This window comes from Plasmodium brasilianum, chromosome 14, assembly GCF_023973825.1.
Source record: "Plasmodium brasilianum strain Bolivian I chromosome 14, whole genome shotgun sequence".
Classification (NCBI taxonomy): domain Eukaryota; phylum Apicomplexa; class Aconoidasida; order Haemosporida; family Plasmodiidae; genus Plasmodium; species Plasmodium brasilianum.
The window spans coordinates 1,292,865-1,318,708 of NC_090127.1; the positions used below are offsets into that span (position 1 = coordinate 1,292,865).

Here is a 25,844-nt window from a genome sequence, read left to right on the forward strand (position 1 = left end):
TAAAAACAATCAAATTATTAAAATTATAAAGTTCACGTAACATGCATAAATGGGGGTATTTCCCTACAAGCATTTTTTTGCTATTTCTTTTTTATTTTTTTCATATCAAATATATGTTATACGTATGTATGGTGTGCATATGGGAAATAATTGTACTGTATATGTTCACATACGCATATACACACATATACATATTGCATGTACATTTGTTCCCCCGGTCCCATTGTTCCCTATTCTACCTCTTATTATGTCTTATTATTATTATTATTATTATTATTTTATTTTATTTTATTCTTTCACAACCACAGTTGCATCTTATATTCTTACGTGTTACCATATCCTCCTATGTGAAATAGTTCAGTCCACCTTTGTACATGTCCATAATGTTTAACTGATCTTCTGTGAAAACTAACTTATATTTGTATTCCCATTCGTCTTTATGTGTCCTTAAAAAATTCTGAATACATTTTTCTATTTCTTTTTTAATAATATGAAGAGTTGTTCTAGACATCTTAGCTACACTAATCAAAATGTGAGGAAGCCATTCTGGAACGTAATTAGGAAAAGAATTAACTATACTAATAAGGGTATAAATAGCAACTGTCTTTTTTTTTTCTACAATTTTGGCATTATTTTCATGTGATGAACAATCTAAAATTACTTTTTGATTTGCTATGTCTAAAAAATAATTAGAAATTTTTTGAAGTGTTAAGCTATCATAATAACAAAAGACAGACGATAATATATCCCGAGATAAATTCTGTATTTCAATATAATTATCTACTAGGAAAGATAAAAATACATTTAATAGAAAAGAATTTTCTTTTTTACTATACATGAATATGCAATAATATGAATGAAAATAAAAACAATATTGTAATGCTGAATTTCTAATTTTCCAATTATTTTTACTTAATAAATCACTTAATTTTTGTATAATTAAAACTCCAATTTCCTGATTTAATAATGAATCAAAAAGGTCTATTAATTCTATTTGTTCACTTGGAAAAATTTGACAATTTATCTGGTCCTTTATACTTTGATAATTTATTAATTCAAATCGAAATAAATACAAAGATGGGCATAAAAAACAGTTAATAGCTTTATTTACAATTCCATTTATGAAATTATCAACTAGCTGAACAGATAATATAAACATTTTTAAAAATAAAATACTTAAATTATTCAAAACATACATACACCTATTCGTAAACATAGTAATTGTTAAATAGGCTAAAGTTTCTAGAGCATATATTTGTGTACATTGCTTTGATATAATTTCATTACTTTGTAAATATTCAATAATCCCTGTTACGACTTTATACAAATATAACAATATGTTATAATACATATATTTCAAATGACTATAATGTTTATGATCATGTAATATATATAAAAGGTAAGACAATAAATCTCCTACTATTTGCCTAACTGTAATATTATCATTATCTATTAATTTTAAAAATTCCATTATACTACTATCCATTAGATTTATATTTTTATGAATACTATAAATAAGCATAATATTTAATAACTGTATTTTCTTTTTAAAAATCAAATTCGAAATATCTTGAGAATGGAAACATAAACAAAATTTAAATAGTCTATCATATATATGTATATATTTTTTTTTTATATTTATAAATAACAAGTGAAAATAATATATCCAAATATTAAATACTTCTACATTTACAAGTGCTATTTCTTTTTCTAATAATGTTATAATATTAACTAAAATTTCCTCTGCATCTTCTTTTTTTTTTAACTTTCTCAATGCTAGTAACAAAGGGCATACTAACGATATAAACGTCGCTTTATATTCATTATCTGCAAGAACATCCATTTGTAGTTCTTTCAAAATTGGTATCATAATCCCGATATATTTTAAACTACACTTATTTACCCTATAACCGTTTACATTTACATCTTCTTTATGTACCTTGTGGGTAGCACCCGCATTATTTGCCCTACTTATCTCCTCATTAGTGCAATGTCTATCTTTTGTTTTTTCCAAATTTGAAGTGGTTTGCTTTTCATACTGTTCCATTAAGATTTCATGTTGTCCCACTTTTTCCCCTGCCTCCATTGCCTCTACTTCCCCCTCCTGCTCACATGCATTTTGCAGATTTACTAAAAATTTAAAAAACACGTAATAGTAAAAAAAGTCCCTTATATGCGTTTCGCTGATTTGAACAAAACCTTTAAACGACTTTTGAATTTTGGATAAATTTATAATTATTGCATTTACACTATTGCTTTTTTTTTTGCTTTTCAGATTTTTATATATGCATATGTCAACGAAATTTTTATACGTTTTTTCACTTTTAAAAACTTTAGTTATATACGCAGGTATTAACCCTTTGTCCTTATTATTATTAAAATATTTTAACAATTTGATAAAACCACAAAACGCTAGATTATACACATGTACATTTTTTTTTATAGATATATTTTCTAACAAATAATTAAAATAAAACTCTGCATAATTTTGTAGGACAAAATTGCTAAAACATATAAAAAAGGATAAGATAACAATTTGTGCATATACATTATTTTTTTTTTCACTTTCTTCTATCAAAAATAAAAATAATTCGTTCATTTTTTTTTTTTTTTTTTTTTGTTCTTTGTTATTTTTAATAAATCTCCCATTAATCAACGCATAAACCAGTTTCATGCATTTAAATGTTATATCCTCTTTCTGTATTTCCAATCTTAAAATTTTAATCACAATTTTTATGTACTTTTTCAATAAATATATATCGGTGCTAATTTTTTTTACCAGCCCTGAATTATTTGTTATATTTATAATAATTCCATTGAAACAACTGATACATTTGTTTTCAAAATAATCATTATTATTTAAATCACTCAAACTTCTAAGGCTGCTTAACTTGGAAAAACTGCCGCTTTCTGTGTCATTTTTCTTCTTGAAAATTTTCCTGTCATTTTGAGTTTTGCTACTGCGATCATCATCCTGATTTTGACCAATGTGAGCACCGTTATGACCATTATTATTAACATTGTTGTTAACACTACTGTTTGCATTTCCGTTATCATGATGATAATCATCATCATCGCCATTAATATCGTTCTCCTCTCTTACATCATTTTTTGTGTGTCTGTCTTTGTACTCCATTGCACCCTTGGTTAATGTGTACAGCTTAATATAATTTTTGAGGTAAAAGGCGCATATTTTTAAAAATGGGACTTTGACAATTTTAAAAGAGGGTAAAATTAATTTAATTGTACTTTGCGCATAGGATCTGACTTGAGAATAAATAGACAAATTAATAAAAAATAAAATATTACATAACTGCTCTCTAAATCCTCTGAAACAATAGTTTTTTTTTCTTTGTTTTAGCCTTTCATTAAACAAATAAAATATATTATTAATATATTGACTTTTTATAATATCATAATTATAGCTATATGGATAAATATTATATGTAAAGGACAATACGTTATTAATATATTCATTGTACATACTCGAGTTTGCATTTTCATTACATTTTAAAAGTAAGAAATGTATATTTTTAATAATTTTTCTTTGAATTTTAGCATCTGCTTTGATATCTTTTTCTTTGTTATTTATAACATTGGTGAAAAATTCATCTTTTAATTTTTTCATTTCCTTTTTATCAACGACTTTTGTATTTAACCCGTTTACACTATTTTCACTATTCACTGAGCTGATGGATGACTTATGTTCAATTTTCTCGTCATTACTATTGTAATGTACAAGTGATGACATGTTTAATATCTCCTTTGGAATTCTTAATACATGTAATGATAATGTTATAACAATTTCTGATGCATAAATATAAAAATAAAAAGACAATTTTGTATTAATTACATGACACTTAGTTAGTGAGTAACTGTAATTATATCTTTCGTCGGGATATAAGAAACTAAGTGGTTTTATAACAGATTTTATTCCTTTATATATTCTTGATATTACATTTGAATAATTTAAAGTGAATTTCCAATTTATTTTCTTTTCCCTTAATTTTCTTATTTCTATGTATTTTGCTAAGTTCGGAGTGAATATAGGTATGTCACATTGAATTAGTAGGTTTATTAAATAATCCAAAATGAAATAGGTAAATTCCTTTCCTACTTTTACATTTTCTTGGCTCGGAATTTTCCACTTTACAAGTTCTTCCGAGTCGTGTAGAGTCGGAATTGCAGCCGCAGCCGCACCCACACCCCCATCCGCAGCGCCAGTTCTAGAGCTGTCCTTCATCTCACCCTGTGAAGCACCTTCCAAGACACCCTCATCTGTTGATTTATTTCCATTACCATTTATTATTAGATGCCATGGAATACCCCAATGTGCAAGGGTTAGAATTTTATCCTTAGAACTCATTTTCTCTTTTACTTGAAAACATGAAAAATCTTTTATTGTAAGGCTAAAATTATTCTCTAAAAATCGATATATAATTTTGCATACATATTTGAATATGGTATTATTATCTTCAACTAGGTATATTTGAACTAAATTATATATATCCTCTACATTTAAAAATTCGTTTTTCGCTCTTCTAATTAAACTTGATAAAAACTGTAAGTAACATTTAATAGTATCATCATTTGCATACTCATTTTTTGTATACACAAAAAATTCCTCCTCATGTCCTTTTCCATTTGCATCTTCATCCATTTGTTTATCATTCAGTAAAACATTTTCAACTGATTTTTTTTTTTTTTTTTGTTATCAATTTTTTATAAAACGCATTAAAAAGAGTATCGAAAATTTTTTTACTATTTACCAAACCCATAGCATAAGGAATAATGGACAACGACTTTGCATTTTCCTGTTCTATATTATTTAAAAATTTATGACACAGTTCATACAGTATTGAATGATCTAAATGAATAAACAACGAAATAATAGTTGCCTTTAATCCTACATATATATCATTCTCTATCTTGTTGTCTTTATTATCTCCATTATTTTTTTTACTATCTTTGCACTTTTCATTCTTGGTAAATTTTATAAAGTACAAAATTTTGTCAAAAAAATCGTGTACCCAATAGCATAGGTAGTCAACTAATTCCTTTCTCTCTGTTATCAACCCTTTGATCTGTTCATCATTCATTTGAACTTCCTTTCTCTGATGTGATTTCCACTCGTATATGTCATTCTTTTCAGTGCTATCCGATGGACAATTTACAAATTTATCATATTTATTATACTCCTTAACTATTAACAAATAGTCGCTACCGCTTATATCACTATCAAACTTTACAATAGGTATATATGAAAACAAAATACTTAGAAAGGAAAATATAGTAAAACTTTTATATATATCACATATATCAATACCCATGTTCATGACATATAATATATCCTTTAGATAGGTTGCTTTTTGTTTTATTAACAAAGGAAGTAATAAGCATAAGGATAATAAACAATTACAAATTTGTGTTGAAGTATTAACATTAAAGAGGCACTCCATTATTTTCTTTACAAAAATGTCTAAACAGTTTATATCAATAATACATATATGCTTTAATATATTTTCAAATAAACTAACTCCTTTATTACTTTTTGGAAACATACCTTGTACAGCTAGCATGATAAACTTTTCAACAACAAAATTTTTATCTTCTTCAGAGATAAAATAATTGGTTATATAATCGTTCATATTATTTTCTTGTTCTTTTGCATTGCCATTTGGTATAGTCCCAACAGTCCTATTACCCTCTTCTTCGTTACACCTGGCTTGTAATTTTTTTAAATAAATATCTTCTCTCTTCATTTTTCTAATAAAACAATATAAGAAGGAATTTATAAATAAGTTTATATTTCCTATATGTTTTCCCACATTAGACGGGTGTATATGAGGCATAAACAAAGAAGTAATAATATTTAAGAAATCATGCGTATCTATATTTTCAAATATGGCAAATATATCCTCCCCTTTATTTTCATCAAAGTCTGTTAAATTGAAATTTCTTTCATTTAGATTGGTAAGAAAAGTATTTAACAATTCCTTTTCCCTTTCTTTATTTCGTATTCTATCCTTTTCTCCTTTAGCCGTTTCCTTCTTATATTTTCTATTCAATAAGAAGACAAAAATTTTTGAAATTACTTTTATAACACTGTCGTTATCATTAATAAGTATGGTATATTCATCAGGTATAAAATACTTGGATGAATTTAGCTGAACACTACTTGGTAATTTTATATAAAACAGAAATAAAAAAAAAAGGATATTCAGTATTTCTCTCATTTCTTTTTCTAAATTCATATTATAAATATATGCATATCTTAATCCTTTATAAATTATTTTTACAAATGCATAATTGATACTATGCCAATTGAATCTTTTTATCTTTTTATAAAAATATAGTATCTTATTATATTTAATTAATTTAAAACATAAGTCGTCTGAACTTAACTGATTTAACATTACAAAATTTAAAAATATAGTATTATATCGTATACATATTTCTAAATTACCAATGGAACATACAGATTTGTCTATATTTGAAAATTCGTCATCCTCTTTTCCTATAACGTAATCATTCATATCTGTACAACAACTAGTTTCTTCATACGAGTTATTATGTTTCAATGGTACGCTGACCTTTTCATTCAATTTTTTATTTATTAAGAATATCATTGAATCCCTTTCAAAATAATTTGTATCTTCCCGAAAACACGTTTCTCTTTTATCAATATAATCTTCATACTTGATAGAGTACATATTATTTAACGAAAAATCTACTAACAAATTATGCACATCAATGTTATAATAACAAAAGAGTCTTAAATTTACCAACACATTTAACATAGAACCGATATAATTTTTGTACGTATTATGACTATACTCATCATGCTTTGTAAAATTATTACTTAAATAGTTGTATAATACATTAAATAAATATTTATAGTCGATAATATCTAATATGCATTTTTGTATATATAAACGAAAACTTTCATTCTTTCCATTTATTAATATATCCTCATTAAAAAAAGGACCATAATTTTTAGTCTTCTCAAATATTCCGTTAAATGATATATAATAGGCATCATTCACTAAAATATTCTGCACTTTATTTTCATTTATATTACTACTATCCATATCACTTACTTCATGCATATTTTTATATTCATCATAGCAATGTTCACTCATATTTTCATAAGAATTATTAGTAATATCACTGTCATTTCCTTTTTCTTTCCCTTTCCAATTAACTGCCTCTTCCTGCTCGTCTTTTAAAATCAACTCTTTATCATACTCGAAAAAAAAATCATCTAAAATATATTTTTTGATATTCTTTAATATACTGGAAATGGTTTGACAAATGTACGATTTTAAGTTTGGACTAATACTTTTATTTTGCAGTGAATGCCATAAATATTTAATCATGAAAATATAAAAATGAAACGATCTGCACTTCGTCGTGTTAATAGTTTCAAAAGAATTAAACAACTTAATTACTGTTGTAACATTGTAAGAATTATTTTTTTTCTGACAAGCTATTTTCTTTATTTCACTTAATATGTCATATTTTTCCTTGTTTACATTTTCTTTTATTTTTTTTGGCAAAAATTTACTATAATCGTTTAACTCCCTTAATATGTTCAACATTTTTTAACAAATATATATATATATACACTTATTTATGCAACAAGAATAGGGATTTGATATAACGGAAATTTTCCCTCTGTACCTTATCACTTTTGTCCTCGGGCAGCGCACGACGCACATATATATATACGTGTATATATATCTGTGTGTATACTTGTGTATGTATCTGTATATATATTTGAATTCTTCTTTTCTACGGTCTTTTACAAAAATAATAAATTGAAGACACATATATTTCTAAAAAACTTAAGTACAAAAAAGTAGGTAAAGTCAAAACTATATAATCTAACTATCTATTTCAATGAAAAGGCTTTTTCACCCGTCTTGCTCCGCCTATAACTGAAGAAATAATGCTTCTTATCTGTTCCCTTAATGTGCAGCAGTGAGATATTAAATGTAAAACTTAAGCTTTTTCTGAATATATATTTTAAAATTTATCTTTCTTCTATTTCTTGAAATAATAGAATACTCCTCCTTAAAACATTTCTTTTATTTACTCTAAGAATACTGCGTGTGTGTGTGTGTGTGTGTGTGTGTGTGTTTTCGTGGGTGTTTGTTTAATTTTTTTTTTTATAAACGCCTACCTACATAATTTTTCCTGTTCTTGCCTATTTGGTGTTACGAGATTTTAATATGTTCCTACTTTATTTTATGCCTTTATTTTTGCTGCTTGTAAGCAACTTTAAAAATTGCATACTTATATCTGTATATTTGTATGTATATGTACACAAATTTGCGTATTTTTATCTATGTGCTGTTAATCTTTTAAACAACTTTTGCATATATTTGTACGTTTCATTGTTCTAATAATTCAGCTTCTTTTCTGTAGTTTTTTTAAAGTACCTTTTTTTTAAAATTAAAAAATAATGGCTTTTTATTTCTTCATTTTAATTTCATTATCTTTTTTTATTTTTTCTCCCCCATTTCTTTTGTACAATATAATTCATCGGCTTGATTTCACGAAATGGTTAATTTAGAATTTTTTTTCGATTTAATTTTATGTTATTATGTTTTATTTATATTATATATGTTATTTACACTTATTTGTACTATTTGTGCTGTTTGTACTATTTTTGTTTTGTTTTATTTTATTTTTTATTTTATTTCCTTTTTTCTTACATTCTCTGCAAATTCAATTTTTTATTCGTTACCGCTACTTGGTGCTCGTTTATTATTTTATGTGTACCCCTTAAAAACTTTACATAAAAAAAGGAAGCTATTGTGGTAGGCCTAGTATATCAAATTATTCCTATATCCAAAAAATAATACTTCAAATTAATAGTAAATCAAATTTACGCAAATAACTTTCTATGCATAAAGGAAAAAAAAAAAATTCTTTTATGTATCACTTTTGTATTCCAATTCATTTTTCAGTGATCTGTGGTGTTCTTTCTATTACAAGAGTTAATAATAAAAAAAAATGAAGTGAAACGAAATAAAAAAAAATAAAAAAAGAGATGGAAAAAGATAAGAAAAAAGATAAATAAAAGAGAAACAAAAGAAAAAGGAGAAAAACCGAAAAAAAATTTTAAGTCATAAAATGCTAAAGATAAATTTTACTTAATAGTAATTTATTTTTTTGCGTAAAGGAAATAAAGAATACCACTCCTTTGACACCGCCTCCTTCTAATCCGACATGTTATATTATTTTAATTTTTTACATTAGTATAAATAATTAACGCAAACGAGTAACGTTTATTTAAATTTCCACAAAAAAAAGGCATATATCGAAGAGTAGAATAATTAGGATGTTTATCGAGCTCCATTTTAGACCAATTTATTTTTAATGAAAAAATAAAAAAGAAATTTTATTTTATTTTTTTTTCTTTTTTATCATTGTGTATATCTGTAATATGTGGATCCTTAAAAAAAAAAAAGTACAAGATAAATAGGTGTACCTATATTTATTAATTTTTACGTTCATAATTTTTACATGTGTTATTTTATTATATTTTACGCAAATTTGCATATAAATAATGGAAAAATATTAAAAATAAAGAATAAAATAAAAAAAAGCCATTGTGGAAACATATACTTCTTATTACTTTCATCTATTGTAGTTACCTTATGGGTGTTACTCTTCCACGAACAACCTCGTTGCTACTTGTATTCACGAACTAAAATTTAAGCTTCCTTTAATTGAAAAAAAGAAATGAGACGAAATGGGATGAAATGAAACAAAAAAGAACAAAATAGAATGAAATATAACGATATGAAAACCACTGTTTTCAAGATGTGCATAAGTATACATCTCATATAAAATTTTATGTAATAATTCTCTTTTCCTGCTCCATGTTCCTTTTAAATAGCTAAAGGAAAATTCTATAAGTGGAAAGCTTCCTCTATTCTACAATATGGTAAATACATATTTTCAATAAATATTCTGATACGGGGATATGTATTTGTTGCTTTTTTAATTAATTCAATCATTTAAAGTCACATGAATTACCTGAATGGTCAAAATTTTTTTTTTTTTTTTTTTTCGTGTACTGCTTGCTCATGAGGCCTTTTATATTATTCTCCATTTTTATATATCTTACTTTTTAAGATGAAATGGAGGAAACTTCTTTATTTTTTAATTTTCAATTTTACTACTTGAAAAATTCGAGGAGAGCTACTTAAAAAAGAGGCAATCTTTTCCTTTAATTATTGTGCCTTTATTTATACATCCAAAGCAACATATATACTAACCTACATACAACTATACATAATAACATACATATATATATATACATATATATATATATATATATATATATATATATATATATATATATATATATATATATATATATATATGTTTAATAATAACAGTGTTGTTAAGATGATGACACTACGTAGAATTAGGAGAGCGTGGTTCAGTAGTGATGTTAACATATCAAACCTTCTAAGAAAAAAAGCAATTTTATTTGAAAATGTGAAGAGAGAAAATTGTAAAAAAGAATTAATATTAAATTATTTTAATATGAAAGGTGTAAAATTGAAGAGTGGTGATATACACATTATGACCAATATCTTTTGCAGACCTACAGGAAGAATTATTGTTCTAATTGATGATATCAAAAAGCAAAATTTCAATTTTAATTTTGATACCCATAACAGAAAGGAGCATAACGCAGATACCGAAAATATAGCGGAATCATGCAATACGGAAAAAAATGGCATGGGTGAAAATAACAACTCGTTGCATGATAGTAGTGATGTGATTAATTCGGAAAAGAACAAAAAGACGTATTGTCAATTGAGCAGTAAAGAGGATAATAAGTTGTTTGTCCAAAAGGATAACCAAACAGGGAGTGAAACTACATCTAGTAAAAGGTGGAATATGCAATTAAAAAATATGTTCAAAGATTGTAAAATTCATTTATGCGATGACTATGAAATAGAAAAATTTATAGAAGAATGTGAAAGGTTTTTAAGGTTTACAGAAGATATTAAAAGAATAGCAAAATTTGAAAATTTAAATAAAATAGTAACTATCATAAATATTCCAAGCTGTTATGGAAGAAAAGAAGTAGCACAAATTATTTTTGATTGTGCTAAAATTAATGTTGAATTAAAAAATATTATTTTTAGGTTTAAAAAAAATGGAATACAAAGTGATTGTGCTTATGTCTTATGCAATAATATAAATGATGCAAATATTATACTAAATAAAATGCAAGAATATCCAGTAGCTAAAAAATATCATCTAAAAGAATTCTTCGGTACATGTTTTTTATATGCCTCCAAAAATAACCTTTTTATTAGTTCAGATAAACTAGATTATATTACAATTTTTTCAAAGTATAAAATATTTACGTGTGGATGGCATAAGGATATCTCAATAAAGGAATTTGAAAGCTTTTTAATTACTCTCAAAATTTTTCCGAATAAAATTATTAAAATTAATTACAACACAAAAGTGATTACAGATGATATTCGTGATTCCTTTGACTCGCAGCAAAGGGACGAAAAGGATGGAAAAGGAAATGGTATAAATGGTATTGTACCTGATAAGATAAAAGCTAATGAAGTATCCCATAAAAGGGGAAATAACGTAGACAGTAACACAAGCAATAAATACCAACTGAGTCATATAGATTACAATCACATTTTAATAAACATAGAAGAGTTTTGTTCTTCGATGAGCATATATGATAAATTAAACGAAGCTAACGAGTTGAATACATCATCTTTCATTTTATTTTTTGAAAATATGAGGATGACAAAAAAGGTGTTTACAAAATTCGAAAGACTAAAAAAGAAATGGAAAATGTCAGCTACCAACAATTTTTACGCATACCCCAAAATTGTAAGAATAAATGGAAAAAAGTTACATATTTATTAAAAGCTATGAGAAATAGTTTTAAAGAAATTTCTAAATGAAAATTTGATACAAAAAAAAAAAAAAAAAAAAAAAAAAGAATTACTGAAAAAGCGAATAATAATAAATTACATATAAATTGTACGTATATATAAACAAACACAGATATATGCATACGTGTATAATATAACGTATAGTTTTTCCAACAAGCGAATAAATATGCTTGCGTATATATATTTTAACTTATAATTTTTCCAACAAACACATAAACGTTCATATGTATTTAATATAACATATAGATTTTTTAACAAATGCATAAACACTTTTTTTCAGCCGGATATTCATTTTAACGACGACGAAAATTACAAGGATGAAAACGATTATGAAGACTCGGATTTGGATGAAGAAATAGAATATTAACCAAAAAAATATACGTAAAAAACAACGAAAAAAATGAGTAATATACATTAAAAAAAAAAAAAAAAAAAAAAATCCATTCGAAATTAACATTTACACTTTTATGATTTTTTTGAGTTTTTTTTTTTTTTCTTGTTTTGTCCAATCTGCAAATCTTTGTTTTTCACTTTGCACTCTTTCTAATTTTGTTGTAGAGCCCAGTAGTCATATCAACTCTTATTAATTTTACAAAATTTATTTCATACATCACGCTGAAGAGATGAATGAAGAAAAGAAAAGATTAAGTTTATACTATGTACATGTGCATTCATATGTATATGTATATATATATATATGTTTATTCGCGTGTACGTATAAAGAGAACATTACTGTGTCCGTTTTTTTCCCCTACTTTTTGTCCTTATAGGTGAAAAAATCATCGTAAATGTTGAAATAATAATTCATAATTCTGTTGATATTAAAAGGAAAGTTCACCCATTTTTTTTCTTTTAAATAAGACCACTGATACTCAGAAACTGAAAAAATATAAAGTAAATTATTTATGTACACTCATATGCACACACATGTGTGGACAAATATATATATATATATATATATATTTATTTATTTAATGAAAAACCGTTTGGTATTTAGAAGTGCGTGTATATTTTCATTTATTTTATCCTCTCATTTTTTTATGCATACATTGAATACTCTGGACTGGTGAGTTGGAATGCAAAAATTCTTCATCTTCCAAGTTCCAAATTATTTCCCTAAAAGAGGTAAAAAAAAATAAAATAAAATATATATATATACACAACGTGCAAATGATGCATGTATGTACGTTTGCATGAATGCCAGTACGAATATAAGTGCATGTGTATAGATATGTATTTTCGTTTGTTCATTTGTTCATGTATGAAATGCCCCTTTTTAACCTTCCTTTTTCCTCATCCTCCGTTTTTTCGCTCTCCGTTTGTTTCAACATTATATAAGGAATTAACTGATTGTGTATATCAATAGATAGTTCCCTTTCTTCTTGTTGTTCATCTGAATAAATAGCACCGTCAAGCGTATCTTTTTCTCTTTCCGAAGTTCTCAATGGTTTGTCTTTATCGTCATGCTGTATTTGTTCATTATATTCCTGCATTTGCGCACTTTCGTTTTGTAGGAGATCTCCTTCAACATTTTCCCTTCGATTAATATCGCTCTTTACTTCATTCTCAACTTCACTCTCCACAGTTACACCTGTATCACATTTTTCCTTTATTATGTTATTCGAATTTGTTTCCCCTTTTTGCGTATTACCCTTTGTACCATTATCATCATTTCTATATATATCTATAAGAGATAACAGCTGGTTCTTAATATTTGAGTCGTCAATTTTAAAATTACTATTTCTTTTTTTAATAACCTCTACAATATATGGCAGATCATCATATATTTGAGATTTGTGATCAATAATATTTCTACCGTCCCTTTCTAATATTTTCATTGAAAGAGAAAATCTTCTATTATCATAATCTATATTAATTATAATACCTTTTAATTTATCATTAATTTTGAATATATCATCTATGTTGTCTATTTTCTTTTTAGAGATTTCCGATATGTGAATTAGCCCAACTACATCTTCATATTTTACCATCAATCCATACTTAGATATGTGTATAATTTCAACTTCAATTAAATCATACATATTCATTTTTTTTAATTGTTCATTTTGTTCATATAATAAATTTGAAAAACTTAATTTATTAATATCTGTGCACAGAACTTTAATTTTTTGATTAACTATAGTTTCATCAATTTTTTCATTTTCTTCTACTTTTATTTTATATTTACTTGATAAGGCGGATATATGAATAAATGTATATATATCATTGTAAGAAACATTTATTCCGTTTTTTATAAGAGAAACAACATGTACATCAAAAGGTATGTCTTGAGTTTTATGTAAGAGTATTTTATTAAGATCATTAATTTTTTGTATATTTTTCAATGTTAACAATATCCTATCTGGATACATTTTGAATATTTCAAATATTAATTTATCATTAACTTTAAAAACGCTTTTAATATTGTCAATATTGTATGGCATTTGATCTACATGTAATTCCGCATAAAAGGCATAATTTATATCAACATATGCAAAATTTTTCTCAATTTTAAAAATTTTACCAAATATTAACTTACCAACATATAACCTTTCGTCATTATTTAATGCTTCTTTACTATCATAATTTAATATACTATATTTATTAAGAGTTATATTAATTTCTTTATCATATTTTTCATTTTCAATATAGTTATCAAATCCATATAAATTTGTTATAAAATTGTTCGGTTTGTATATGTCGTATATTCTTTTTTGATAATTTCTTATTATATCCACAAGCACGTGTTTCTTCAATTTTTTATTGTTCTTTAGTCCTTTTAAAATGGTGCACTCCTTGTTGTTACTCATCGTGTTCACTGGTCTCATATTGTCTGCTTTACCGCTAATACAACTGGGAACAGTGGGCATGCTAATAGTACTACCTAAAGATGTGTTGTCTTGAACTTTTTCTTCTTTTCCTTCCACGTGTGTAACGATATCCATATCGTTGTGAACATTTTTTGTATGCTCCTTCTCCTTTATTTTTGGGGTCTTATCTAACTTGTTATAGCAATTTTCCTTTTCAATCTTACTCTTTACTTTTTCTACTTGTTCGTTAAAATCATAAGCAAAATTCCCATATTTAAAAAAATAATATTCTTCATAATGTTCATGCACAAATGTCAAGAAGTCATATTTATTTTTTTGCGGTTCTAATCTATTCCTTTTAATATGCATACTTTTAACATGCTTTTTGTATTCTTCATATAATTCATCTATGAAATATTGATCCCTTCTTATTAATTTTTCATTATTTATATTATTATGCAAAGTTATAATAACCTTATTAAGATCTTTTAAAAAATCTTTATAGTTTTTTTCTACTCCTATTTTACCTTGCTTATTGTTTACATTCTTACAACTCTCCATATCGTTATATTCATTTCCCTCATTCAACTTTTTGTCACTACATTCTGCTGTTTCGTCGTCAATACCTCCCTCAATTTGCATATTGTTATTCTGTTGATCATTATCGCCATAGTTAGAGAACATCCTTTTGTTTATTGTTCCTTCATTTTCTTTTTCCTCATTTGATGATATGCTTATGTCTGAATTTGCATCCTGCTTGTTTGTACTCTCTTGAACTTTTTTTTTCCCATTTTCACTTTTTTTCATATTATTAATTTTAATAGCTATACTTCTATATTTAATGAGAAAATTACGAATACGTGTCGGAATTTTATTCTTCTTTAATATTGTATCTACATCTTGTAGTATATTTCCCTGATTACTTTTAAAAGGTTCTGAATTTATGATTTTATCCATTTCTAATAATAATTTTTTTTCATTTTTGTAATCTTTACTGTCATAAAAAACACCAAATAAATCCACTGTACTACTACAACTTACGATCGAAGGCTTATTTATTAAATCTGTATATAACATATCCTTTTCCTTTTTCGCTATTTCTAAATAATTTTTTTTTTCTTCTTCATCATTGTAATTCCTCTTAAATTTACTGTCTAAATAAATGTCTTTTAAAGAATCTTCAATAACATCATAAGCAATATCTAAAGCTTTATTCTTTTTTTTATGATCGTTTATTTTACTTATATGCTCAAAATTTTGTATATTACATTCGTCCCTAAGTTTTTCTTTCATAATTTTTTCCGTATCCTTAATTTCCCCACTGAACTTTTTATAGTTATCCTTTTCTTCTATTTTTTTTTCTCTTAACTCTTTCTCCTCCTTCATTTTTTTCTCTCTTTCGACAGTTTCAGGGAAGTATACGTTCAGTAAGTCTTTGTACGAATATTCCTGCATGAGTAGAGGTGAGGGGGAGAGGCGGTAAGTTAAATACCCATATATAAACAGCGGGCACAAATACATGCCCCCATACAAACATATATACACACGTACACACATGCATATATGAACATATAGGAATTTGGAAACGTAAGCACATATACATATATATATACATGATTGTATTCATGTATGTATGTGTGCACATACTTCTGATGTAAAGAAAAGTAATTAGCTTGTTACAAAAAAGAGAAAAATACCTCATCGGCTAAATCTTTTAAGCACGGTGCAATATCCTTGTAAATATGGGGAATATAACTTTCAGTATCTTCATCTTTGCTATTACGCAGTCGGAAATTGATATTTTGTTTTCTCTTTTTAAACTTATCTGTCTTATAGTATATCTAATGAAAAATGAAAATAGTACTTGAATGTTACAGTGTAAACAATAGTTTATTTTTTTATATTGTCATAATGCATAATCATTATTTTGGTACGCTTCGTTCGTTTGTCGCATGTGTTGCATATTTGCGTTAGTCGTTGTTGATTGCTTTTCTTTCTTTTTCTCTTATGTTTAAAATTTTACGTAATTGATAACAGTTCGGTTCCGTTTTAGGTAAGCAGACGCATTAAATATAGGAAACCCCAACAGCAAACACAAATTTATAAAAATCATTGTTACATTTTTAATTTAGGAGATTAATTGAAAAAAAAAAAGAATAAGCTATTGCTTTTACACTCACAGACTGTGGAATTGCTGTATTACTCCATTAAAAAAAAAAAAAAAAAAGAGATAAAAAGTAAATCAAGCATCCATTTTGTAAGAGTATAATACATAAAAAAAATTTAAAACATAAAAAAAGAAAAAAGCTGTTAGTATATAATAAACATTAAACATTAAACCTTAGTAGAAATACACTTTTTTTAAAACATTTTTATAAAAAATTTTTGCGGAACATCTTGCGAAATCAATGTTTCATGATTAAAAAAAAAAGAAAAAAATTAAACACATGCCGAAATGTTATCTTATTCATTTTACGCGTACTTCTTTATATTACTTCACTTTACATTTACTTGTACTAGCTTATGTAAAAAGAGTGTAATGCAAATGTAAAGAGTAATGGAAAATTATTTTATTTTATTTTATTTTTTTCTTTAAAATTCCCCACTTATTATATGATCCTAGTGGGTCTCGTTATGAAGGAGAGAAGGTTCCTCGTCGCTAGAAAAAGAACATATACTCATATATATATATATATATATATATATATATATATATATATACATGCGTATGTATGCATTTATATATGCATCCACATTTATACGCGTATACAGTGATATATGTATGTATACCCGTACAACATTTTCCTTTTTACGGAACAGTGACAAGGCAAAATGGCAAATGACAAAAATGGGAAAATATCTATGTAACCACTTGATAAGAAGAAAGGCACAACCACAATCAAAAAAGAGCTGCTTCAGAGGCAGTAGAGATATAGCTTCAGGTAGCCATAAAAATAAGGAATATTATGAAAGAAAAAGTATAAATTTATGCACAGCTTTCAATAATAATGTAAATATAAGACATGAACGACTGGATAGTAATTGTTATATATATAGCATAAACTCAACCATTTTCAAACTTTTAAAACATGTTCATAAATTGAATAAAAAATTTAAAAAATATAAAAGAGATATGATAAATATGAATGATACTGTAATGATAGATAAGGGAAATTACCATATGAAGAACGAAATTGAACAAATATTTATGTGTTACGTTTCTATATATAATAATATAAAGAAAAATTTATTTTTAAGGGTAACTTTGGAAATATTAAATTCTCCCGTATTATATAAAAAAATAACTGATAATAAAAATTTTTATGAAGAATTACTTTATGAAATAATTAAATGTGCAAATGAAAATGGTATGGACAAAAAATATATTATTTATGAATATTTGATAAAAATTGTATCAACATTTTTAAAAAATAAGAACTTTTTGAATGAAATATTTCAAAGAATATTTTTTTTACAAGTGATAAAAATTTTAAATAAAGAACAAAATATAAATCATTTTGCTATTAGCAATTTTACTTTTTTACTTTCCTGTATTTCATTTTATAAAAGAAATCTAAAAACAGACAAATATTTTTATACTAAGGAATCACAAAATCATTACCCTTTATTATTATATCACATATCACCTGATAATAAATTTTTTATTTTGCATGAGAAAAAACAACTCCTACAAAATTGCATACCTATGATTTTAGAAATTTTTACGAAAATGGAAAGTTACAACTGTTTTAGCGAAATCGATATTTGTAATATTTTCGACTTCTTGCATGAATTTAAACAATATCACAGAATAAAAGAAATAATATGTTCAGACATACACAAATACTTTACTACATCAAGTGCCGTAAAACACTTATGTTTCTTTTTATACCTTTTAGCTTCCAGCAGAAATACTGATAACAATTCTACCATTCGTACGGAAGTATATAATTATATATATAATATTATATTTTTAAAGAGAAACCACTTGACAGATCTTAAAAATATAAACTTATTTTTGCTAAGCGTAGTAGTAAATCATAAAGCTGATTATAAGAAGTACAATAAAAACATCGAACTAACCAAAAACGAACAATACAAGAATATTTTCTCGATTAAACATAAGGAAAAAATAGATCACACCAAAAAAAAATTCAACAAAAAATTTGAATTATGCTTAAAACTAAGACACAGGTTTATTAAGAAACAGAAACAGCGAAAGGAAAAAATTATGTACTTTTTTATTAAACAATGTTTTATGAAGCTCATAGAAAAAAGTAAATTAGATAGTAAATATGTAAAAACTTTTTATCGATACTTTTTGTTTTACCACATAAAAAAAAATTGCACTCGAAAAAAAAATTATTTATCACCCCTAACAATTGTAAGAAATTTAGAACTGTAAAAAGGGAAATCATAAAATAAGAAGAAATAGCGACAGCTTAGTAAATTTTTTGTATAAGGTACTCAAAATATTAGCATGATACTAACATGCATTGTGTACTTAAAAATATTTACACACAGCAAAGTTTACAATATATATAGGGTTGTATCTAATGGTTCTTATCATATAGTAATATACCTTAAAATAGTGTTTATCATACAGTAAAAAAAATTTAGTACACAGTACGCACAAATGTGTAGCACTTCCTATATGTAAACAGTTTTTAGTACGCAAGTATGTGCATTTATAGAATGACTTTGAGTTATTATTTACTAAGTGCGAATGTTCATAAATTTCGTTTGAGTCTTTATTATAGAAATATGCGTTTTTATTAAATACGTTAGAGCTTTTGTTAAATACGTTAGAGCTTTTGTTAAATACGTTAGAGCTTTTGTTAAATACGTTAGAGCTTTTGTTAAATACGTTAGAGCTTTTGTTAAATACGTTAGAGCTTTTGTTAAATACGTTAGAGCTTTTGTTAAATACGTTAGAGCTTTTGTTAAATACGTTAGAGCTTTTGTTAAATACGTTAGAGCTTTTGTTAAATACGTTAGAGCTTTTATTAAATACGTTAGAGCTTTCATTAAATACATTTGAGCTTTCATTAAATACGTTTGAGCTTTCATTAAATACGTTTGAGCTTTCATTAAATACGTTTGAGTTTTTATTAAATATTTTTAAGTTTTTATTATATAAATTTGAGTAAATATTGAATAAATACTTGTTATTACACAATAATATAGTTCGTATTATGCAGTACATAGCGTTTGTTACTAAGCACATAACATATAAATCATATACCAAATAGTAAGTCGCTTTATTATATAGCATATAGTACTATACTATGTGACACATAGCAATTTACCAAGTAATACATAGCAGTACACTATGTAACAAATAACAATATACTACGTAGGAGAGAGTATATATTACTCAGTGAACACCTTATTTCGAATAATATTTATCACATTCAGTAACATATAAATATACAACGTATGAGTACAAAAAATATATATGACAATAAAAACTTTATGTTATCATTTAAATGCAAGAAGGTCAAAATGAGAAGAAGTTGAGTACGCAATGACAAAAGGGAGAAATATACATTTTACAAAATGTAATGTTATTGCTATAATTAAAAATTGAAGAAGGAAATAATAATAGAAATCAAAAAAACCATGTGTGTGCATATTTACAAACATATTTTATATACACCTTTTTGAGCTAAAAAAAAAGAAATTACAAAATTTACAGAAATTGCAAAATTTACAAATATTATAGAGGGAGCTCCTTAAATATTGAATGAAGCATTAAAGAAGTCTCAAAATTTAGGTACTTTTAAATATATGTTATAAACGTTCCGTAAATAGATAAACCTCACTGTAAACGAAATGAAGTATATTATTTTTAAATAAAAAAACGTCATATATTTTTAGCTAAAAAAGTATGTTATTTTAAAAAAAAAAGTTCATATTTTTCTAGGCAAAAAAGGGTGCAATTTTTAAATAAAAGATAGTATATATTTTTTTAAGCAAAAAAGTACACATGTTATAAAAATAAATAGTTCATATTTTTTTAGCAAAAAAGGTTTGCTATTTATCGGGTAAAAGAATGTTCCGTTTTATTCATTACAAAAAACGAAGCAACACTGTGCCTGTCGGAAAATTTACTATATATATTATGAAACACAAATTTGGGTAATCTAACTCCCTGTAGAATTTGTTAAATTCCTTTACGTTAAATCATTTTAAGCATTTTTCATTCACATAATTTTGAATGAATGATATGTAATTATGTTCTTCAAAATTTTGATGTGAATTCTGCTCTATGTGGGTTATGCAGAATTGTGGAGTTAGTTGAAAATGGGACTTTAATTGATCATACACATAATTAAAAGATACGGTAAAGTGAATTGATATAGTTTCTTTATTTTTGTTTGTATATTTTAATTTATAATACGCATTTTTTTTCAATTCATCATGTATTGTAAAATAAATATTATAATAAAGCATATAATTTTTTAGTAGATAATCCTGAACATATAAGTAGTTATATTTATAAATATCATGGGAATAGTTAATTTTTTTAGTATATAATAAATATAGTTCATTATTAATGGTATATATATTTTCTAACAAATCTAACTGAACATTCATTTCATAATTTTCATGTTCTTTTAAAAAAGGTGTAAACGTTTTATTATTATAATTTATATATTCGAAAACTTTATTCATTTGTCTATTGATGTCATATATATGTGTATTTGACAACCTTAAAAAGAAGAGAGGAGTTAATTCATTTATGTTGAAATAGTAAGGAGTTAAAATTTTTTTTTTTTCTTTATTCATTATATTAATTAGTTTGAAGGTATTTACTTTTTTATTTTCACAAATATAAATATCATTATAAACATTTTTTATATTGTTAATTTCGAATATCCGATGGATATTTGCGAACATAGGTGATAACCCGCTTTTGTTGTTTACATAATTAAAATTATACAAAGAGTCATCATTTTGTAAGTCAGTATTATTAAAAGTATGTAATAAATTAATCGGATTTAAGTAGTAAAATTTGTTATTTAATTTATAGTAACCTTCTAACCGAGATCCGTCATCTGTTAAATGTTCTTTATTATTGTGAACGCTCATATTTTGGTTAAGCTTAGGAACAAATGTGCAGTTGTCTTTTTTGCTGTCATTCGTGATATGACGGTCCAAGTTGCCAACACTACAGTTGATGCTGTAGTTATTATTATTACATATAATATTATTATTATTATTACATATAATATTATTATTATTATTATTACATATAACATTATTATTATTATTATTACATATAACATTATTATTATTATTATTACATATAACATTATTATTATTATTATTATTATTATTATATATAACTTTATTATTATTATTATATATAACTTTATTATTATTATTATTTTTTTTAGCATTATCATAATTGCCTTTAATATCATCCTCATTATCAACACTATCACTTTTAATATTACCATTATGGTTACTCGTTTTCCTGCTCCTCATTAGCTGAAGAAGATTTTCTTTCGAGTTAAATAATATGAAAAATGAATAAAATAAATATTCGCTGACGATACTTTTAACATAAAAAAAACACATGCCATCATTGCGTATGCTAACTTTTATGATATTGTCAATTTTGTTACATGTATTAAAATAATTTTTTATATTATCGGGAAAAATATTGCGTAAATTACTAATTTCTTTAATCTCGTTGGAGCATAATAAATTTTCTCTGCACCACCATTGCCATTTTTCTCCTTCACCATGATATGCCTTCATTGGGTTATCACAGTTGAACTTTCTTGTGGTAGAGTTAGTCGGAGCACTAGTACAATGACAGTTACTACTCCCACTTGTATACTTGTTGCTGCAGTTATTAGTACCTGTACATTTGTTGTAACCATCTTTTAAATCAGCTGCAGAAAAACAATTATCATGCAGAATATTGTAATCATTGCACCAATCCATGTTAGCTAATTTTTTTTGGTTATCATATAACCCATGCTTACTTATGCATATGACATAGAGTAACGTCAAATAATAAGATTTCTCATTAACGAATTCTACATTTTCGAAATTTTTGTAACAACTTTGTGGGATTAAAAATTCAATAGTATCACCTTTTACTTTTATAGTAGAATTATGTGTATCATCCAGTATATTTTTTTTAAAACAGTTTTTTAATTTAACATATATATCATTTAATTGATTAATATAAGACTCTTCACAAGTATTGTTATATTTTATGTCTTCCATTTCGGAAATTCCTTGCGGTGATGATGCAACTACATTTTTAATTTTATCTTTGACAAACAAATGATAATAAAAAAAATAAGAAACACATAATGGATATAAAAAGCATATGTTGAAATCATCATAAATATTAAATAGTTGCGATAGATAAATATATTCATAAGTTAAATGATAGTTTTTATCATTTTTATTAGCATCACCATTTTTATCATTTGTATTGTCTTTTCTGCTACTTTCGTTAATATACCTGTGATAAGGCACCATTATATAATAATGAGCAGAAAAACAAAGACCACTGCCATTTAATATTATGTAATTATTTTCATCAAATTGATTGTTGCGTATATCAAGTATTTTTATTTCTTGTGTTAAGAAATTAATGTAAAGAAAATCATTGATTTTCATAAAATTTTCATCAAAATTATGCTCTTTTTTTTTATTTAAGACGATGTCATTTAGTATTTCTTTTAATTCGTTTTCCTCACAGAAGTGCCATCTTATATGTAATAATTTTTCACAACTCCAAGTAACTTTTAAGTTTTCGGAATATATACCATCTTCAATGAATTTATGATTAATATAAGGATATACACTAAACATGTTATATATATGTATAAATGTTTTTATTTTATCTTTTAAGAAAGATGGATATTTGTGAATGTAAAACTGAAAGTATTGCACTTCTTTGTTACTTTCATCCTTTTTATTATTAAATCCGTCTGCACTACAATTACCATCTTTTTTATTATTGACTAGCTTTATTTTTTCTTTATATAAATATTCATAAATATCATTATCTACATTAAAAGACATCATTTTTTTCTTTTCTTCATTATGTTGAAATAAATTGGTATTAATTTTATTATATATGTAATTTTTATTTTCATATATACATATATTTTTATGCCCATAGAATTTTATTACACTTATGTCATTAAATAAACATTCAGCTCTATTATCATGATAAATATGAAAAATTTTTATTTCATTTTTATCATAGTTATTATTTAAATTATTATGTATTATTTGTTGCAAGCAATAAAAATCGTTTTTTCTTTTCGTTTCTCTATTATTATAAATAGTTTTATTTTTTACACAATCCCTGTTCATAACTTCTTCCTGGTTGATGTTACTATAACAGGAGTTCGGTAAATGCACAACATCGCTCAGCTTATAATTTGATACATCACTCGGCTCAATATTTGATACATTTCTTTCCGTACAATTTAACATATCACTTGATATATTATTTTCATATTCATATTTTATGCATGCAGGATACATATCATAGTCGTTTTTTCCTTTGTGCTTATTACATTTTATATGTGCATGGAGAGTGCTTTTTTCATGTGACCTATTTGCACATTTGAAATGTTCAAAATTTTCTTTTTTGTTGCATAAACCTAAGTAATTCAAAGCATTTCTTTTAGTAAGATTATTCAAAATATCACGTTGGACATTATCAACGTCAACGTTATCGAAATTTTTTTTTTCTTTTTCTTCATTTTTAAAGTCCACATTGGAATTAACGGATAAATCAAAAAACGAATTTTCACCTGATGCAGTAGATAAGTCGTTATTTTCAACAATATGAAAAAATTGATTTTTTTTCATTTTTTAAACTACCCTTTCTATATTTGCATAGCACTTTTTATAATATTATAGTCTATATATTTCATTTCACTTATTTTTGTTATTTCCTTTGTTTGCGTACAGATATATGTAAAAATATGGACGTCTTGTATTTAAAATGGTAATATGTTATTATAAATATGAATTTTATTTTGTTTTTGTTTTTGCTTTTTTCCTTTTCTTTTCTTTTCTTTTCTTTTTTTTTTTTTTTTTTTTTACACTTCTAATATTTGAGTACAAATATTTCCAATTTGCACATCAGAAGAATAGCAAAAAAAAAAAAATTTCAAACATTCCTTTCAAAAAAAAATAAAATCTACCTTCTTCCCTATCAAACATGTAACTGTTTCATTTCATAACAAAATAAAATGATAAAAAAAAAAAAAAAAGAATTTCATTTGAACGACGGAAAATTATCAAGATAAAATGGATGCAAGGTATTTTTATGAGAAATTTACTATTAATAATAGTATATTCAATAATATATTACAGTAAAATAATATATTCTTATAATACGCATTATTCGTATAAAAATAAATATTAAAAAACTGCTAAAACTAGTAATTTTGTTTTTAACCTATTTTTACATTATAGATGTAAGTGTAATTTACATACATACATAACTGTATTGCGTATACATATATATATAGGTACTAATGCGTCTGTAAATAAACATTTCATGTTTATGTATAAATATATACATTATCCCAGCTGTTATATGTATATTTTAATTCAAAGTAAAATTAAAAAGAATTATAAAAAAAAATAATATTAAAGATTAATAATTTATATAGAATTATCTTAAACTATGAATTTTATAAAAAAAGGAAAAAAAGGAAATAGTGTAATATCATTAAAAAAAGAAAATAATATATATATTTCAGTGTACATATAGCCTCCACCTATATAAATATTTACATTTCCAAATTTCCACGAAATTTCTCTATTTTTTATACTATTTTCCTGTACTAGCTTTTGTTAGCAATTATAAACTTTCTATTAGTATATAAATACATTTGTACAATATTTACACATTCATATTTATTTACATATTTATCCACTTGTTACTGTTAATTTATTTTTATTTAATACGTACGTTTTTGTATTAACTTTTTTTTTTTTTTTTAATTTTACCAATGCTTAAAACTTTTTTCATGTTTTATTTTTTCCATTTAGCATTTGTTGCTGTTGTTTAAAT

General features: G+C 24.9%; 5 protein-coding genes across 5 annotated transcripts; 2 read left to right on the forward strand and 3 right to left on the reverse strand.

Moving 5' to 3' along the window:
* Positions 1 to 343: 343 nt before the first annotated feature.
* MKS88_005504 (proteasome activator complex subunit 4) lies at positions 344 to 7,601 on the reverse strand (the record flags this gene model as incomplete). The annotated part of the gene is made up of 2 exons (XM_067218771.1): positions 344 to 4,689; positions 4,775 to 7,601. The coding sequence occupies 2 exons, from the start codon at positions 7,599 to 7,601 to the stop codon at positions 344 to 346; spliced, it is 7,173 nt and encodes a 2,390-aa protein (XP_067070714.1).
* Positions 7,602 to 10,425: 2,824 nt separating this feature from the next.
* MKS88_005505 (uncharacterized protein) lies at positions 10,426 to 12,327 on the forward strand (the record flags this gene model as incomplete). The annotated part of the gene is made up of 2 exons (XM_067218772.1): positions 10,426 to 11,895; positions 12,241 to 12,327. The coding sequence occupies 2 exons, from the start codon at positions 10,426 to 10,428 to the stop codon at positions 12,325 to 12,327; spliced, it is 1,557 nt and encodes a 518-aa protein (XP_067070715.1).
* A 160-nt stretch (positions 12,328 to 12,487) lies between these two features.
* On the reverse strand, positions 12,488 to 16,883 carry MKS88_005506 (RNA-binding protein; the record flags this gene model as incomplete). The annotated part of the gene is made up of 6 exons (XM_067218773.1): positions 12,488 to 12,575; positions 12,716 to 12,839; positions 13,009 to 13,076; positions 13,242 to 16,219; positions 16,468 to 16,611; positions 16,794 to 16,883. The coding sequence occupies 6 exons, from the start codon at positions 16,881 to 16,883 to the stop codon at positions 12,488 to 12,490; spliced, it is 3,492 nt and encodes a 1,163-aa protein (XP_067070716.1).
* A 726-nt stretch (positions 16,884 to 17,609) lies between these two features.
* MKS88_005507 (uncharacterized protein) lies at positions 17,610 to 19,175 on the forward strand (the record flags this gene model as incomplete). The annotated part of the gene is made up of 1 exon (XM_067218776.1): positions 17,610 to 19,175. One exon carries the CDS (start codon positions 17,610 to 17,612, stop codon positions 19,173 to 19,175), a length of 1,566 nt encoding a protein of 521 aa, XP_067070717.1.
* Positions 19,176 to 20,956: 1,781 nt separating this feature from the next.
* On the reverse strand, positions 20,957 to 24,628 carry MKS88_005508 (uncharacterized protein; the record flags this gene model as incomplete). The annotated part of the gene is made up of 1 exon (XM_067218777.1): positions 20,957 to 24,628. One exon carries the CDS (start codon positions 24,626 to 24,628, stop codon positions 20,957 to 20,959), a length of 3,672 nt encoding a protein of 1,223 aa, XP_067070718.1.
* Positions 24,629 to 25,844: the final 1,216 nt, after the last annotated feature.